This window comes from Seriola dumerili, unplaced genomic scaffold (assembly GCF_002260705.1).
Source record: "Seriola dumerili isolate Sdu_G_001 unplaced genomic scaffold, Sdu_1.0 BDQW01000230.1, whole genome shotgun sequence".
Taxonomy (NCBI): domain Eukaryota; kingdom Metazoa; phylum Chordata; class Actinopteri; order Carangiformes; family Carangidae; genus Seriola; species Seriola dumerili.
The window spans coordinates 727621-744412 of NW_019174485.1; the positions used below are offsets into that span (position 1 = coordinate 727621).

The window sequence follows — 16792 nt, forward strand, 5'->3', positions numbered from 1 at the left end:
ACATCTTGGCTTTTATTTTTATATTTAAAAAAATGCATTGTACCTATAGGGCACCTCCAGTCAGCCTGGCTGGCAATTTCTCCCAGTGGTCACCGGTGGTATTGCAATGAATAAGTCCTCTGTGGCCCAAAAGCTTGTTCTCCACAGGCCAACATTATAAAGGAGACATTTGTAAGACTGTTGACAAGACACCTATAACTGAAAACAAAGCTGGTTTTAACTCTTTTGTTTTATGAATTTTAAATCCATGGAGGTTTTGCATTTGTAAAACTTTCTCCTCGCCTATGAAATTGAGTTTTATTTTTGTGACGTCATCACAATGTGAGGTCTGAAGGCAGCGCACTAATTGAGCGATGGGGTCCCAACATGAACATGAACACTGTATTTTCTGGCAAAGTTTTGGTGATTTCACATGAGAGAGTTCTGTGTTTGTGTTTTCGTCTGTGTTCAGTTGGAATCGCAAGGTGATCACAATTTAATGATCGTTGAAGGGATCACTGTCAATCAAATCTGACAAAATCATACCCACAGAGTCCCGATGAAGCAGATTAGCTGAGTTTTTGAGTGTTGAACTCTTAATAAATAATAACTAAAGATGTTTACTGTTCCAAGCTTTAACTTTGATTGTTGCTTGTTTGGTCATGAATATTTAAACATCCCCTCCAGACAAGTTTTAAGACAGAAAATACTCTGCTTGGAATAAAATCTGTTTGGATAGAGTTTCTTAATTCAGTGTTCAAAGTTCAATTAACTTGTTAAACTTTCTTAAAATGATAAACTTATAATATAATGCTCCTTTCAAAAGTTAACAGCTGAACACATGATGTCTCCCACCTTACTGAAGAGTCCTTTGTGTGCACCAGAGTTTTCACATTTCCACATCGCGCTTGTGCGAGTGTGAAACTGAGATTTAAGGTGAGAACAGAGAAACTTCCCACCCTTCAGCAGGTAAATGAGAAAACAGCCTGCTGTTGTCAAACTCTGCACACACATCATTCTGCACAGTGAAGCTCAAACATTCAAGTAACAACAAGCGCAACTAATTTTTGAGAGGAAGGGGTCTTTAATGATATAGAGAAATTCTCTTTTCAGGGCTTTAAGTCACTTCCGATCAATTAAAGACCTCGGCTGCTCTCAGTGTCAGTCCCTCAGTCCCTTCAAACTGTTAAAACTATTTAGGATGATACAAAAGATCGTGCTGTCCGTGATTTTGATGAATGACTTCATGCTGCTCTTACATTGTAGAGCAGTCTACTCCTTCATACACAGGCCAGACAGGCTAAAAGCTTTGCTCTGCAGGCTATGCCCCAGTCAATGGCTCTAACATTTCATCTGTGGTGGAGCCTTTCATGATGGCTTGGCTTGCCTTTCGAAAAGAGCAGCGAGGCTCTGGTAAAAAGCTCAAGGATCAGTGGGGGGAGGGACAAGCGCATATTAATGTCATTTTCTCTTGAAGGAGCAATTTCACAGCCTGGGGGGCTTATCTTAGGAGGTCCTGAGCCATAAAGCCTAACTGATGATGTGCTGTACAGACACATGCAGTCTTCTCTGTCTCTACTTCCTACACACACACACGCACACATGCACGCATGCTGTGTAACTGCTAGTATGCACACTGACAATACAATATACATGCACTGAAACACACAAATGCTTGTAGGCACACACAAACACACACACACACACACACACACACACACACACACACACACACACACACACCAAGGGGAATTCATGTCAAGCTCCACATTTGCCACCTGAGTGGTCACCCCGTCCACTGGGTCTAGTTTGCTTACTGTCAGCCCTGTGGCTGCTCTGTCTCACAGTGGTATTCACACTCACATTAACAAACACACACACACACACACACACACACACACACACACACACACACACACACACACACACACACACACACACACACACACACACACTGCTGTGAGTTTCAACCCCGTCTGACACACACAAAAATGTGCACCTTTTCCATATCATAGCCAATTAAACTTCATCATTATGCCACTGTTTCACTTCCATGGTCTTACTGTTAAATTCATAATGTGCCCTTTTTATAACAAGGACTTTAAATATACCATCCCAGAGGGGAATAGCTGAATGCCATGGCTGTCAGGTTGTGAACCCGCACTCCAACATTTGAACAGATGAGAGATGGATCACACATTCATCATCTCTGTCCTGGAAAAACCTTCAAAAAGTTCTGTAAGTTCAGTATTTTAAATATCCTGCCTGAATTTTTCAACAAGTTTTTTAATTTTCAGAATTACATTTTCAAATGAGTTGGCTCAGTTCTAATGGGTTATAAAGTCATTTTTTTCACAGCGGGAAATGGCACCTATCACTTATGGAACAAAGCTTGAATATGAGATGCAGCACTTTTCCCTGACGTGGATGACAAAGTGAGAGAGATTAGAAGACATGACGCCTGCAGTCAGTCATTGTCTCACAAAGCTCAGACGTCTTAAAAGCTGCTGTAAAGTCTATGAAAGGGGCTTTGAAGAAGAAAAAAAACAGGTAAAAGCAAGGAGACTGTAGATAAAAGCTGGGAAAGAGCATTGTATTCTCTGACAAAGCAAGCGTATAACTCATCCTCTGGCCTCTCTCTGGCCACACACACACACACACACACACACACACAGTATATCTCCCCCTGGACACACAGCCCCTCTGCTGGTGTGAGGGGCTCTGGATTTGCCTTTGAGAGCCATCCATGCGGCAGGACAGACATTATCAGGGAATTAGAGGGGAAATAATGCTTGTCTCCAGTCCCACTGATAACAACAGCAGTAGTCAGGGCAGCGCGGGGCAGGGGAGCCCCCCACATTCCTGACTGCACCAACGCAGTACGGTCACAACGGAAAGACAAGTGTCATTTAGACCAAGCCTGTGACCAAGTAAGATTGTACACGTAAGGAAATACTGATGCAGGTTGGACAATTTTAGCTGGATAAATGTAATAGGATCAGGATAAGTAATGGGTTAAAAGCTTGTAATAGATTGACAAAAAAAGTGGGGTTTGCAGGCTGGCAAGAGTGAGTCCTCTGCTTATGCTGACATCTTTTTCTGTGCAATAGTAAGTCCATAGTGATAATGTAATGCTGATGTGTTTATTTCTGAGGGAGAACGTCTCTTTTCACTTGATCCTCTTCCCAAAGAGATCAGAAAGGATTGTCAGTGACTGAAGGGGTTTTGGTTTCTTGCTTGAGGACACTTGAGTAGCACAGATGCTCACTCTCAAGGGCTTGAACCCAGGCTTGCCACTTTAAAGGACCACATTTGCAAGTTCACGTCAGTATATATGCTGTGTGCAGACTTGGTCAAATGGGAGCTATGGTTACAAATGCACTTGGTAAGCAAAGATACACCAGTGCAATTTCCATATTTCCATATTGCATGGATCCAAAACATGCAGTTCCCTCTCGTTCCCCTTCCCTAACTGCTTATTCTCGCTCCCTCGCCTCACCCTGTCATTTGTGCCTCTCGGCTCCCTCTTTCGCTCCATCAATCGTTTCGTCTCCCAACAGATGGGGCTTAAAACCTCCACTGTCAGCCCTTTTTCTCAACAACATCACCCTCATGCAAATGAGGAGGCAAAAGATGGGAAGAAAACAGTGTCTCGGCGCATGCACTTGCAAATACCTTTAATCATGCGCTGATTGACAAACAGGAGAAATGTGCACGCATGTACACAGGCAGGTGCTGAGGCACACGCAACACACAATAAATTCACATGTGCACACCCTTGTGCAGAAACACAGACACATGCACAGACAAACAAGCACAGACAGCATGTCAGCAGCATTCATCAATATGGTGAAAACAGCTTAACACAACAAGACTGAACCGGTCTATGAACAACATCCACATTTGCCCCTGCATCCCGGCTCCAGCTGTGGAGACATCAGATCCAGCTTCTTTTTACCCAGTGGCCATTACAGCTTGTCTGAATTCAACTGGTGGACATCTGGCTGTGCAGAAGAGATAACTCTCTACTTAATAGGAGGATTTTAATTGGCTGCTGCAGCGCTACATCAAAAACCCAGCAGACCCTGAACTCCCAGGAGGACTATAAACTCACATAAAAAACAGTACAAGTCACCAAATTTCTCCCCCAAATTGCCTATTTCCATGACTATATGTCCAGTTCATGTAGACTTTGTGGCTTTTAATTACCTTTTACAGCCTCTTAAAAGGGATGCTTTTGAGTGGAGAGATGACTTTTGGACCGTACAGTGCACAACAGGCCTGGAAAGTCAATAGGTATTGACCCTGGGCAATTAAATTGTAATCAGTTCACCATGTAACCCATTCAATGGAGTGCAAGCAAGGAAGCAGCAACTTGGAAGAGAAGATGTGAACGAATAGTGTTTGAGAACAGCAGAGATTCTACTTCATTGATCTGTTTGGTTTTGAGTGAGTCTGTATTTAAAGCTCACAGTTAACCACAGGAGCCCAGATCAGTGTGTATTGAATTTCCTCCATATTGGCTGGGAGCTGTCTACTATTGTACATGCACGGTGACTGCCTTTTTAAAGAAGAAAGCGTGTCCAGTTCACAGATTTGTCACCATATATTGTATGCTTGCCACCAATCCTTACCTTATTTCCTTACAGGACAATTCTTAAAGAAATTACACACACTGCCTTCCCCCCAGGCCTACCTCACTACCCTCCACTGAGCTCCCTGCATTATGGGGTGCTCCTCTGTTACCTGATGGGGTAGTCAGCAGCACTGAGGTTGATGAAGAAATCCCAGCTCCAGTCCCTCATGGCCAGCAGGTCAGCCATGCTGCGAAGATACATCGTCAGCAGGCTGGCACCACCCCAGATGGTGGCCATGCGCCAGGGTGTCACTCTCACATTGGGATACTGGGCAGCCAAGGCGTGCACCTGCCTGTGCAGGTAGTTGGAGCGCTGAGACAAAGGAGTTAAGCAAAAATGGATTAATATTCTGTCTGACATCTGACACATTATATTTTAAAAGTTACTGTAATTGAAAAACAAATAAATGTAATTACTGCAAGCCAAACCTCCTTTAAAAAAAAATCTGAATTTAAAGGGGCTTAACTAGCCTCATATTACTGTAGTACGTCCTGTTTGTAGGCTCACCTGATCAACATGTATGTAGTAGTAGTGCGAGGTGTGGTAGATGGCTTTGAAGAGGCGATGAAACTGGCGAGAAGCTCGTCCATGGACCACCAGGACAAACGCTATTCTCACTGGTTTTAATGGAAAGCTCTCAGCAGAGTCCTCATCCCACTGGACATTCACATTGGCTTTACCTGTGCAGGCATAAAGACCACACTGTCAATATTAATGTACATAATTCAGTCTTTTTTCCTGCATGAATTCAGACAGCACTGCATGGATTCTTCATCAGTGACATAATCAGTGGCTGTTTGCTGTTATTTATTTGATAAACTGTAAGAGGCTGTTCTATCAGTCCTTACAGAATGGTGAGAATCTATAAATATATTCAAGGGACAAAGAAAGCAAATTCGAAAGCATAATGAATATAGCAATAATGATAATTGCTATTCTTTTATTAAACAATAAACGGAAATAGCTAAACAACAAGGTTGCTAAGCAACACAGTAAGTAGCAGTCTGAATAGTGATTAGCATATTCATAATAATTAACTGCTATGTCACAATTCAGTGGGTATTTTACATTCTGTCTGAATGTGACTTAGTCTGAACTGAGGGAAAATATATTAAAAAAATGATATAAAACCAATCATCTTGAAGATATACATATATTAAGACCATAATACAACCAGTATGCCTTGAGAAAACACTGACTGTGGGTGTATAACATAGGTAATTTCACTTTGCTCTCTACTGTGTCCTTTAAATACATCAGACGTTCTCAGGAGGCCAAATTGGTCACGATTATGCACATGGACCCACAGCATATATTTAAGCCCTGCTGTGGAACCAAAAAAACAGTACCACAAAATCTTGGCTCACTCATCTATTTTCTTATGTAATTGAATTGGAACTTTGACAATTTCAACGAGACACTACACACACTATAACTACTATCCTCTTTCAGACAGGAATCCTATAAGTGATTCCTCTGGGGCTTCCAGGGTGGAGCACAGTTTGACAAAGTGCCTTCATTCCTCTCAGGCAAAACTCCCAGAAGATGCTTTGGATTTCACACAAATGACAACAATAAGCACACAGGCAAGCGCAGCTCCGGTCATGGCCTGCCAAGCCACTATCAAATTAAGCAATTCCAACAATCTCTTGAGAGCCATTGATAAGCTCACACAGCTCCACCGTGTGGTTTTGTACCACCCTTAACCGCTCGAAAAAACAAACACTTGCGCTTCAAACCTAAAAAAAACCTTCCTTGAAGCAGTTCTGCACCATCAAGTCCCCTGAACATTATCACAAACATTGTTTGTTTTTGAATCTTAAGTTATTACAGCAAATGTGCACACGCAGTTTATGAGACATGTTTGTTCACAGAACGTGCCTTAAGGAGATTAATGACTATAATTTAGGACTTCAGTTCCCAAGAGCCTGTCTGTGATAAAGAAGTAGAGGAAGCTGAGGGAACACTGAGATGGGGGGGGCGTTTATTCCTCTGAGGTGACGTTTCCTTAAAAAAAAAAAGCCCCTCCCGGCTCCTCTAACTGTCTGGCCCTAGGCTCCTGTAATTACTCTAAATTTACGGGCAAGTGTCCGACATATCTTCTTCTTATGAGTTGACGGGGAGGGGAGAAGAAGGCCTGGTCCCTCCCGTTCAACTAATCTCATTCATTTTAATTTAAGGCAAGGTGACATCATGACATCGTGACAACATGAGTTTATTTAAAGGTTTGACCACCAGGGTGAGGTTAATGACATGCTCCCTTGGCTCCAATTGGCCGTGGCTCCTGTCAGTCACTCATACTTATTTCTTGCTGCTCTTTCTCTCTCTCTCCCTCTGCATGTGTGTGTGACTAGCTCAGGGGGGAAATCTGCTGTGGGCCATATCAGATTGAACGGTAATTGGTGGCCAGCTAAGAAGGTTCACTGGTTTGCTTTGCACACGGATAATTGGCCAGTCGCTTCACAAAGCACTTTGAGTGTGTGCTATGCTAGCTAGCTGAACTAATGAGCACTGCTGTGTGAGTGTGTGTGTGTATGTGTGTATGTGTGTGTGTGTGTGTGTGCGTGAACTTAAATTTTACTGTTAAATTTTACTGTCGAACATGTGTGTTCACCTGCAGAAGAGCTTCATGTGTAGTATTTTTTGACCTGAACCTGAAGAGACTGCAGGCCTATTCTGAAAGAAAAAAAACGAAGCCCTCCTCTTGAACTCATCACTCTTCATCATGCTCCCCCTTGTCATCAATCTTTTAAACTGCCTCTCCCTCATCTGTTATCACCCCACTCTCTTCCTCCATCATCTTGTGTAACTTCGGGCTCTTACCCACCCTCCATCTTAACTGCTCATATGAGAGGTTAGAACAAGAGCTGAGCTATATCCCAAAGGGCTTGTACCAAATTGCATTTGAAAATGTCTCGGGGATTCTGTCTGCTCCTTGAAACCATCCACAAAGCCAGGTTTGCAAACATATCATATCGATGGGTTTGATTTATATGTCTACAATAACAAACCTCAATATATTTTCTTTTTAACCTGATGTTTTTTTTTGGCCACTTGGGGGGCAGAGCAAACACAACACTGACATTATCACCTTTTAAGTTGATATGGCTTGTTAGCAGACAGTTGCCTATTGACACATTCATTTAGAGCTGGCTAACAGCAACCAGCTAACAACGTATCAAGCAAACCTGAATGCTGCTATCACTGGTCGCACACTGCTCAACCCACAATAACAACCAAACACTTGTGTCTACCACATCACAAGCTAACATTATCAGCTTACGCAATGCTAACAACAACGAGCTAACAACATGTCAGCTAAACTAGTATGTTGCTTTTACCAGCAGCAAAATTGTTCAACCCACAACAACAACCAAACTATTATCTTCAGCACATACTCCTGTCTACCACATCACCAGCTAACACTATCAGCTAACACAATGCTAAGAACAACCGGCTAAGTGAGATATTTGACTTTAAAGCTGTAAAACACTCCACTGGGTTCATCAGCTAATCAGCTAATTGTTTGCTGTTTGGGGCTGGGCAGGAAGCACACAGTAGAGCTGCTGAAAGAAGCACAATGCTGCGGATGCAAACCATGAGCCAGAGTGAGCCACAACAGTGAAGTTACAGGCGCCTGAAAACCAAAACAATGAGCTAAAAGAGGGTGTGAGGAACTGCAGAGTCGGGTAATAGTTCTTTGTGGATTTGTGACTAAGGAACAACCTCCTTCACCCATAAATATTTAGTTTAAAAGCTTTAAGTAACATTTATAATCAAATATCTCTCAGTACAAGGCCATTTAGTTAATGCTACATTCAAGGTCACCGTCTGTCAATACCTCTGCTGGAGCAACGCAGCCCAGTCATATCATGATTAGCCAAGTTAGCATATAGGGGGCCACGTCGTGACCATGTTCCTCCTGTATTCATTGATGCTAATACACAATTGCTAATCTAGCCAAGGCCTCAAGGACAGATTACTGATCAAATCAAATTGGACAATTCTCTGCTAACAAGGTTAGGACTTGGATTGGGATGGGGAACAGAGGAGGGTAGAGGAAAAGAGAGAGAGAGAGATAACACATTGGCAGGCAGCAGACAAGCAGACGGAGAGTAAGAAAGAAAAGTGATTTAATTTAGCTGTCGTGTTGTTACAGCCCAGCCACCAGGGGAAAGCCCTTTTCAATTTCTTTGTCTCTTTTGATCAAACTGTCAGTTTGAGTGGGATGGTGAGTAGCTGTGTGAGATGACAGGAGCTTAGGCACAGACAAACGATACTCCTGCTTGTGGGACTGGGAATGCACAGAAGTTGCTAAGTCACTGTGCCTCCTCGAGATCTAATAACATGAGCGAGGGCCGGGCAGGTATCTGACGAGAACAGGCAGGATGTATAATAGTTTTCTCCTCCTCCCCTGCTGTCCATACTGCACTCAGTCAACTCCCATGTGTGTAAACGTATCTTGTGTGTATGTGCTGTTCACTTAAACATGGTTGCTGATGCGTGCCCGCTCATCGATGGCTGCAGCCACAACAGATTCTGTTTACAGAACCCACAACCGGACTGCAACTGTCTTCTTAGAGAAAAAAAGTGTGTGTGCGTGTGTGTTTGGGTGTGTATGTTTGAGGAAAAGAAAGGAGAACCTGTGTTCTTTGGCCAGCTTTGACAAAACAAATGAAAATTGGAAACCAATTTGGAGAGAATACAAGCAGCATCCCCATTTTCTCCAACAATTTACTTCACCAATTACACATCAGTGAAAAAGACATTTCTTGCCTTCGACAAGAATTGCAATTGCAAGCACAGGAAATATTTTACCAATGTACTAAAGCCTGGATGGTCAGAATAGACTCCTTGTACTTAGCTTTGCGGATATTATTATTATTATTATATTTTATTATTATTGTTATTTTTGCTGTGAAAAAACTGTGCAGCAGAGAGCTAGAGGAAATATTGTGAAAAAATAAATGTCAAACTATACCAAGAAAGGACATTGACAACCTGTCAGTATTATTTCAAGGAGGTTTGTTTTACTTTGTGTTTTGTACTTGTAGTAAACCAACCAGAAAGATCAACTCAAGCAAAAACCTCAAGTAGCTTATTGATATCCTGAAGTTTTTTAAAGTGACTTGAGATGAATAATCATTTAAAGAGCACAGCACACTGTGTTTTTGTCTGTGCTTTTCTCACCGGTTTGAATTGGGTGGGGCTCAGCTGGAAAAAGGTGATGCCACATGCTTAACATGCTGGACCAATCAGAGTTAAGTAACACTGGAATCATAATGTGACTACGAAATCTGATTAACCAAACCCACACAGATCTGATGGGTGTTACACTCTCAATAAACAGTAACTTTGAATATATTTTTCCAAATTTCGGAAGACTGGAAACTAAGTTTTCAGGGGCTTGAAGCTATCTACGTGGCATCTGACATTCTACAACACATAACACTATTACATCACATGTCCCCTCGTAGTTAACCTTGATAGATATCGACCAGTTCAATGACAGGATTTTTGTGCAGAATACAAATTGACAACCTTACCTCCACAGACATAACCATTTGAATGAACTAAAATCGATGTAATTACGCTGATGGACTCACCCTCAAGGGGGCAGTAGCGAGTGACCTTCTCAGGCATCAACTGCCCTTCCTTGTGTCTGCAGTACACCTCTGCGATCTGTTGCCGGCACTCCTTGCTCTTGGCTCTGGAGAGAGCTGAAATGGCTTCCTTCCCACTGATCTCGCACTTGGGTGGCTGATCGTAGGTCACCTCCAGCGGCGCCGCAGTCGCCTGCCTCCTGTGGGGGTGCTGATGCCTGTGCTGTGACTGGGCCTGTTGGGCCTGTGAGGTACGGTATTGCTGCCGTGAAACTCCCGCGACGCCCTGACCATTTGGGTAGGAGGCGTTGTTGCCGACCGCCAGCGGCTGATGGCCTACAGGCAGCACTTCATTTGAGCTGCGTCCCAGACTGGGGGAGTTGTCCCGCCAGGTCTGCTGCTGAGCGTGGGCTTTCTCCTGCAGATGCTCCCGCTGCTGCTTGCTGCTGGTGGCCCCTACAGACTGCCGCTGTGGCTGAGAGCGCGCGCCAAAGTTACTATTGTCTATGTTTTCAAAGTCTTTGGGCACAGAGTTCTCGTTGTTGCTGTCCACTCTACTTTTCTCCTTTGGCCGGTGGGAATAATATCCATCCTGGATGAAGAGAGTGGGAACAGGAGGGGAAAGACAAGGGAAGCATTGGGAGGAGAGTGGGAAAAGAGGAGGGGTGGGGAGGGGGGCACAAACAAGAAAAACAAGATCAGAATTGAGTGAGCGCGGTGCATATCAAATGTCGGATTAACAATCAATGTGGCATGTATGAGCGGGCAGCGCTGCATTGAACCGTGAGGCATGAAATGAAGTAGCAAGGTATTGAGTGTGAGGACTACAAGGTGCAACCTAAGTGGAGGTGATGCAGGGCCGTGCCATCATCAGATTAGCCCCGGTTTCAATTAAATTCTCCCTCAAATGGGCCCGGCACTTGGTAAACAGATTACCAAGAAGGGATAAAGGGCCAGAATATGACTGAGTTTGTGTGGGTGCTAACGTTTGTGTGCGTGTGTATGTGTGTGTGTGTGTGTGTGTGTGTGTGTGTGTGTGTGTGTGCGTGCGTGCGTGCGTGCGTGCGTGCGTGCGTGCGTGCGTGCGTACAATTGCTTTTTCACTGGAGCCACGTGAGAATGTGAAGAAATTGTAGTGGTGAGGCGTGTGACTGGAAAGGCTGCACTTGTCAGCGCAGTGTGTCTGCATATATGAGATAGTGTGTGCGCGTGTGTGCGAACGTCTGAATGTACAATTTCCCTATCTTTCCAGCAGAATAGGCTAAAAGCGAAGGAGGGGCACAGGGGATAGCAGAGAGAAGGGAAAAAGGGTAATGAGTGAAAGTGGGGATCGCGAGGCGAAGGAGCGCTGACACGAGTCATGGGTTCTGCTCCAAGGAAGTGCTGGCTTGTTCCAGCGAAATGTGCCACGATGCATCAAACAGAAAAGTAAGAAAGCTGCCTGGCTGCCACGCCACTGTTGCACACCTTGCTAGACACACAAGAGAAGAGGCAGAGTGAGGGGGAACGGAACGACAAACAGCAGCCGAGGAAAGATAGAGCTCATAACAACAGGGATCCCTGATGTGTTTCTCCATTTACAAGAGGAATGAAAGGGGGGGGGGGGGGGGGGGGCAGAATGGGAGCAGGAGATGTGGGAGGCACAAGGGAGGCAAGTGAGATGCTATTGTGAGCCAGGTGCTCAGCATGGAAATGTCTTTCCACCCCTAAAGCCAGGCCTGTTATCAGCCCATCAAGGCTCTCTCTCTGCAAACACCTTGTACCAGCACAATTACAAAGGTGGCTGGATGACACACTTTCACACTCACACAGACAAGGAGGGGGATGATATTATACAAGTGAAGCAAGAAACAAAAAACTGGATGAAAAACAGAGGGAGAACAATATTCTCATTGTCAGCTCCTTTTAAGCTTCCTTGGCAGAGATCTGATTCTCACAACACTGGATACCTTTAAGCATTCACCCCTCTCCTCTCCTCTCCTCTCCTCTCCTCTCTCACTCATTTTTCTCCATGCATCTGACTTCTCCTGGTTCTTTGCCTCTCCTTCCCTTCACACTTTTCTTCACACATCCCGATTCCACCCCTCTGCTCTGCTCCTTTCACCTCTCATTCCTTCTGCTCCACATCTCGCTCCCCTTCTCTTATCATCTGGTCCCCATTTCACATCTCTCGCACCCCTCCCCCCCTTTATTCTCCACTTCATCTCTTCTCCTGCCTATCATAACCTCTCTCGCGTTCCCCTCCCCTCCTTGTCTTTCTCTACTTTCTTCACTCTGCCAGTTTAAACAGACCATGTTGTCTGAATGGCAGAACCTGCTAATCCTGCGTGTAACAGCTGCTTAGGGCAGTGATCACCTAAAAAGAAATCCCTACTTGCCGAGTTTCAAAGGGAATGCTTTAGGAGGCTAATCCATGCAGTGCAAGTCACTGGATGTTTGCAGAGGTAAAATTAGTCTGTGTGCATTCACGATTATGTGTGTACAGTGCTTCTTCTGGATTTTTTTTTTCCCCCCAAAAGCTTTCACTTGAGTGTGTGTGTTTAAGGGGGGAGAGAAACAGCAAGTAAAGCAGGGGCAGCATGTGTTCGCCCCGGAGAGACGGATACTCCCACTGTGAGTCCCACCGGAGAGACATGAGACGATAAGGGACACAAGTGAGCAACCGTAATGCAGAATGTCCCCCCACTCATCTTGATGGAACAAATCTACCTCATTTACAGCAGATAGATACCAGGCGCAGGCTGAACACACATTTAGAGGTGAAATAATTTGTTGATTTATTCATGAGTCGATCAGCAATAACTTCATCTCAGTTATTTTAGTAATTGATAAATCATGTATGTCTTTTTTAGGCTAAAATGCCAAATATTCATTGACTCCTGCTTCTCAAAGGTGAATATTCTTTTTTTCAGTTGATATTAGGTGTTTGGTTTTTGAATTCGTTAGATACAACAGGTAATTTAAATATCTGTAACTGCAAGGGGCATTTCTAATGATTTTAATTGACAGAAAAACTGATAATGGAAATAAGTTAGCTCTAGGCCTATAGACAATTTCCTAATCACTCCTAACGCATGTCTAATATATTGACTATTTTTTGATTAATCATTTATTGTCAATAATATTGAAACACTGTAAAAATAAATCACCTAAAATAAAGAAAACCTCCACTAACGTCAGAAGAAATGATTTCATTTTTAAGAAATATAATATTACATGTATCACAAGACGAGTTAGGCAATATGCTTCCTCTCTTTCATGTTGAGAGTTCAATGAGATGATCAATACCACTCTCATGTCTGTACAGTAAATATCAAGTTGGAGCGAGGAGATGGTTAGCTTAGCATAAAGACTGGAACCAGGGGGAAACAGCAACACGTAGCCTGGCTCTGACCAAAAGTACGAAAATCCATTTTTTATTTATCCATTTCTTTAATTAAGGAAATGTAATAAATAATCACAAACAAAGGCAAAAAAAAAGAGCAATTGAGAAGCTGTATCCAGCAAATGTTTGGCATTTTTGTTTGATAAATGACTCATCAGCAATTATTATTAAATAAGTTCAAGATTCACTTTGATAAATAGACTTATCATTTCAGCATGACATCACCGTACTTAAACTACTTCTCTGAATGCAGCCCAGCTGGCTACAACTGTGTATATCATTTTCTTTGGGGGGAAAAAAAGAGCAAAAAAAAAAAAAGCATCACAAAGATGTTGATTTGTTGCAAATTAATTGGCATGGACAAGAGTCAGAAGAGGTTAGCCCCATGTGGGCCTGAAGTGGAAATGAGTAGTATTTGTAAGTTAGCGGTGAGGAGATTCCTCTGGATAAACAATCTTCACACTGTGCCCCTTTCTCCCTCCTCCTCCCCCTCCTCCTGTGAGCAAAGAACTCCAGTAGCTGTGCTGCTCTTTAATCTCAGGGACCGGGCTGTAAGCAGGAAGCGGTGGGGCACAGAATTAATAGTAGTGGCAGCGACTGGAGATAGGGGCTGCGTTGGACTGCAGATGGGGCTGGGAGCTGGGGGTAGCTATCGATTGTTGCAGGGGATATGTTTTCTGCTCCCTGGGAGTGTCGGGGAGGCCAAGCCAGGATTGCCTGGCATGCGCTGTGCTGGCTCTGCGCACACACACACACACACACACACACACACACACACACACACACACACACACACACACACACACACACACACACACACACACAAACAGTGAGCTCCCTGAGCTCTGCTGAGAAGTGAGGAAAAAGCAGAGGGGGTAAACGTTAATATCATCCATCACTGGTAGGTACATTTAGAGAGAGGCCTGTGGGGCTGGGAGCTTCAGCACCCCCTCCGGGAATGGTTTAGTCCATTCCTCAACACAGAGCTGGCCCTTTCCACTTTCCCTCATTTCCCCTGCCACAGGGGGAAATATTTCACCTGTCCTTTTTCTCTCTCTCCCTTTCTCTCCATTCCTCCCAATCTCCTGTGCAGCTGAGAAAAAAGAGCACATATCTCTCTCTCAGCACCTGTCCAGCTTCACCCCTCTCCTCCTCCACCTCCTCCCTGGCCCACGTATCATCCCTCGCTCTGGGAAGGAAAGCAGTTCATCTGCTCCGCCCCCCTCCCCTCCTTCCTAATGCCATCATTTACTGTTGCAGTCCCATGGTAGATGTGAGGGAGAGCAAGGTAGCAGCACATATCAGTTTCACCCCACCCTCTCAGCCCGCTCACTTTAAAGACATCATTCCTACGGGAGCCGAGCTGAGATAAGATACTGCGTGTGCCAGCAGCGCGTACTCTGTCAACACAAGCTGCTGTATGGACAGCATGCAGACAACCGCGACACAATGTACATAAACATATACACAGGTTTATTAAGAACTGCCCACTGACTATGCATGAGTAGGTGGGTGTTGAGTCACCTCGGCATGGCGTGCGGGCCAGATTCTGCTACGACCTGCCTGCCATGTGGCTAACAAGCTCAGATTAATTACCTGGACTGAATCCCTGCAATACTCTGAGCAAGATGTGGCATCTGGCATGACACGGGAGACTGATACACTGACAGACTTTAGTTCACAGCTGCTCTAGCACCTCAGGACACCTCGGGTAGAGATGAGCTGGGGTAGAGCGGGGATGACCTAAATGCTTCGTGACTTCTTAGAAGTCTTACTTATCGTAGCTTATCAGCTGCAGAGTTTGGGGGCAAGAACAGTTGTTCTTTTCTATGTTCTTAGATTCACAGTTTAGGTATCAAACACTCTTATCCAGGAGGATTTTCAAAGTATAGCAAAGTAGACTGAGCTTCACTTCAGTTCAATAACAAATAGCCTACAGTAAAGAGTTTCACAGGGTCTAAACTGGCAGTAAGAAAAATTACGCTGCAAACAGGGTAAAGAAATACACAGATGAGTCATGGAGGGATATTTTTGATGCTCCAGTCTACTGGACTTTATAAGAAATGTTGTGCTTGGGTTCACTATTTGGGGTTTTCGTTGTATTCTGTCTTCTAGTTATGAATATTTCCTTAGTTGCTGCTACCTTTCTCTTCCTTTTTCTCTTCAGTCAATCCCCTCAATCCCCTTCTTTTCCAGAGGCTAAAACTGGCGGAATGCTAGTCACATGTGATGTAAGTGTGTACGTATGTGTGTGTGTGTGTGTGTGTGTGTGTGTGTGTGTGTGTACAAACGCACGATTAGTGGCGGCTCTGAAAGAACAGCATGGGTTTGCTTTGCACAGAAGCCTCTTGTTTTGTGCCCTGGGACAAGCCCCAGAGCAAAAGTGGTGAAAATGGTGTGTGTCTATCTGTGTGTGTGTGTGTGTGTGCGCGCGCAAATGGGTTAGAAATACCTAGAGGAGACAGACAGTGAGAAGGGCTGGGAGTGACTTTCACAGCTTTGAGAATGGAAAATGAAATTCGGAGAAAGGATGCATTATCTGAAAAGAAAGCAAAAATATTTTTTTTTTTAAAAAGTGTCTCTCCTCTGGGAAACTTCTTTAACAGACAAATGATTGCAACTGGCTACTACCACTGAAAAAAGACCAAAGTCTTCCAGATACCAAGATCCAAGGGTTTGAGACTCGTGGGTATTCACTAAGGCCAGAGGGCAGAGGGGAACTCACAAACTGCTGTTGAATTTCCACTCCTTTCTGGTGGATATTCTTGTGTTGTAATTATATGGCTTCACTGATTACATTTGCATGCATGGATTTCAACTGGGCAAGGACACAAAAACACCTCTGCGCTCACAACCACAGACACAAGAAAGATAGAAGGAGTTTCTCTTCCTCAAAACCTTTTTAAATACAGCAAAGCTCGGCACGAAAAACCACAAGGATACATATGAAGAAATGTATTAACTGTAGGGGGTTCACTGAGGAGTTTCCACAAGACCAAAGTGGAATTAAAAAATACTTTGGCTTCCCTCACAATATATTTGCATTCCATTGCAATACTTCTGTGATCTCCCGCAATAGTTTTTTTTTCCCCCCAGAGCTCCACTTGTGTACACATAATGCTCAGCCCACTCAGAGCACTGATGTTCACCTGTGCAGTCTCGTCCAAAACGTCTCAGGATATCACAGA

At 44.0% G+C, this 16792-nt stretch overlaps 1 protein-coding gene across 1 annotated transcript in view; it reads right to left on the reverse strand.

Moving 5' to 3' along the window:
* Nucleotides 1-16792, reverse strand: part of xylt1 (xylosyltransferase 1) — a 77108-nt gene that overhangs the window by 27147 nt on the left and 33169 nt on the right. The window contains exons 2-4 of the mRNA XM_022755523.1: nucleotides 10223-10811; nucleotides 5124-5296; nucleotides 4726-4928 (exon numbers count right to left, since the gene is read on the reverse strand). Coding sequence (XP_022611244.1) covers nucleotides 4726-4928; nucleotides 5124-5296; nucleotides 10223-10811 — 965 coding nt within the window. The remainder of the gene's footprint in view (nucleotides 1-4725; nucleotides 4929-5123; nucleotides 5297-10222; nucleotides 10812-16792) is intronic.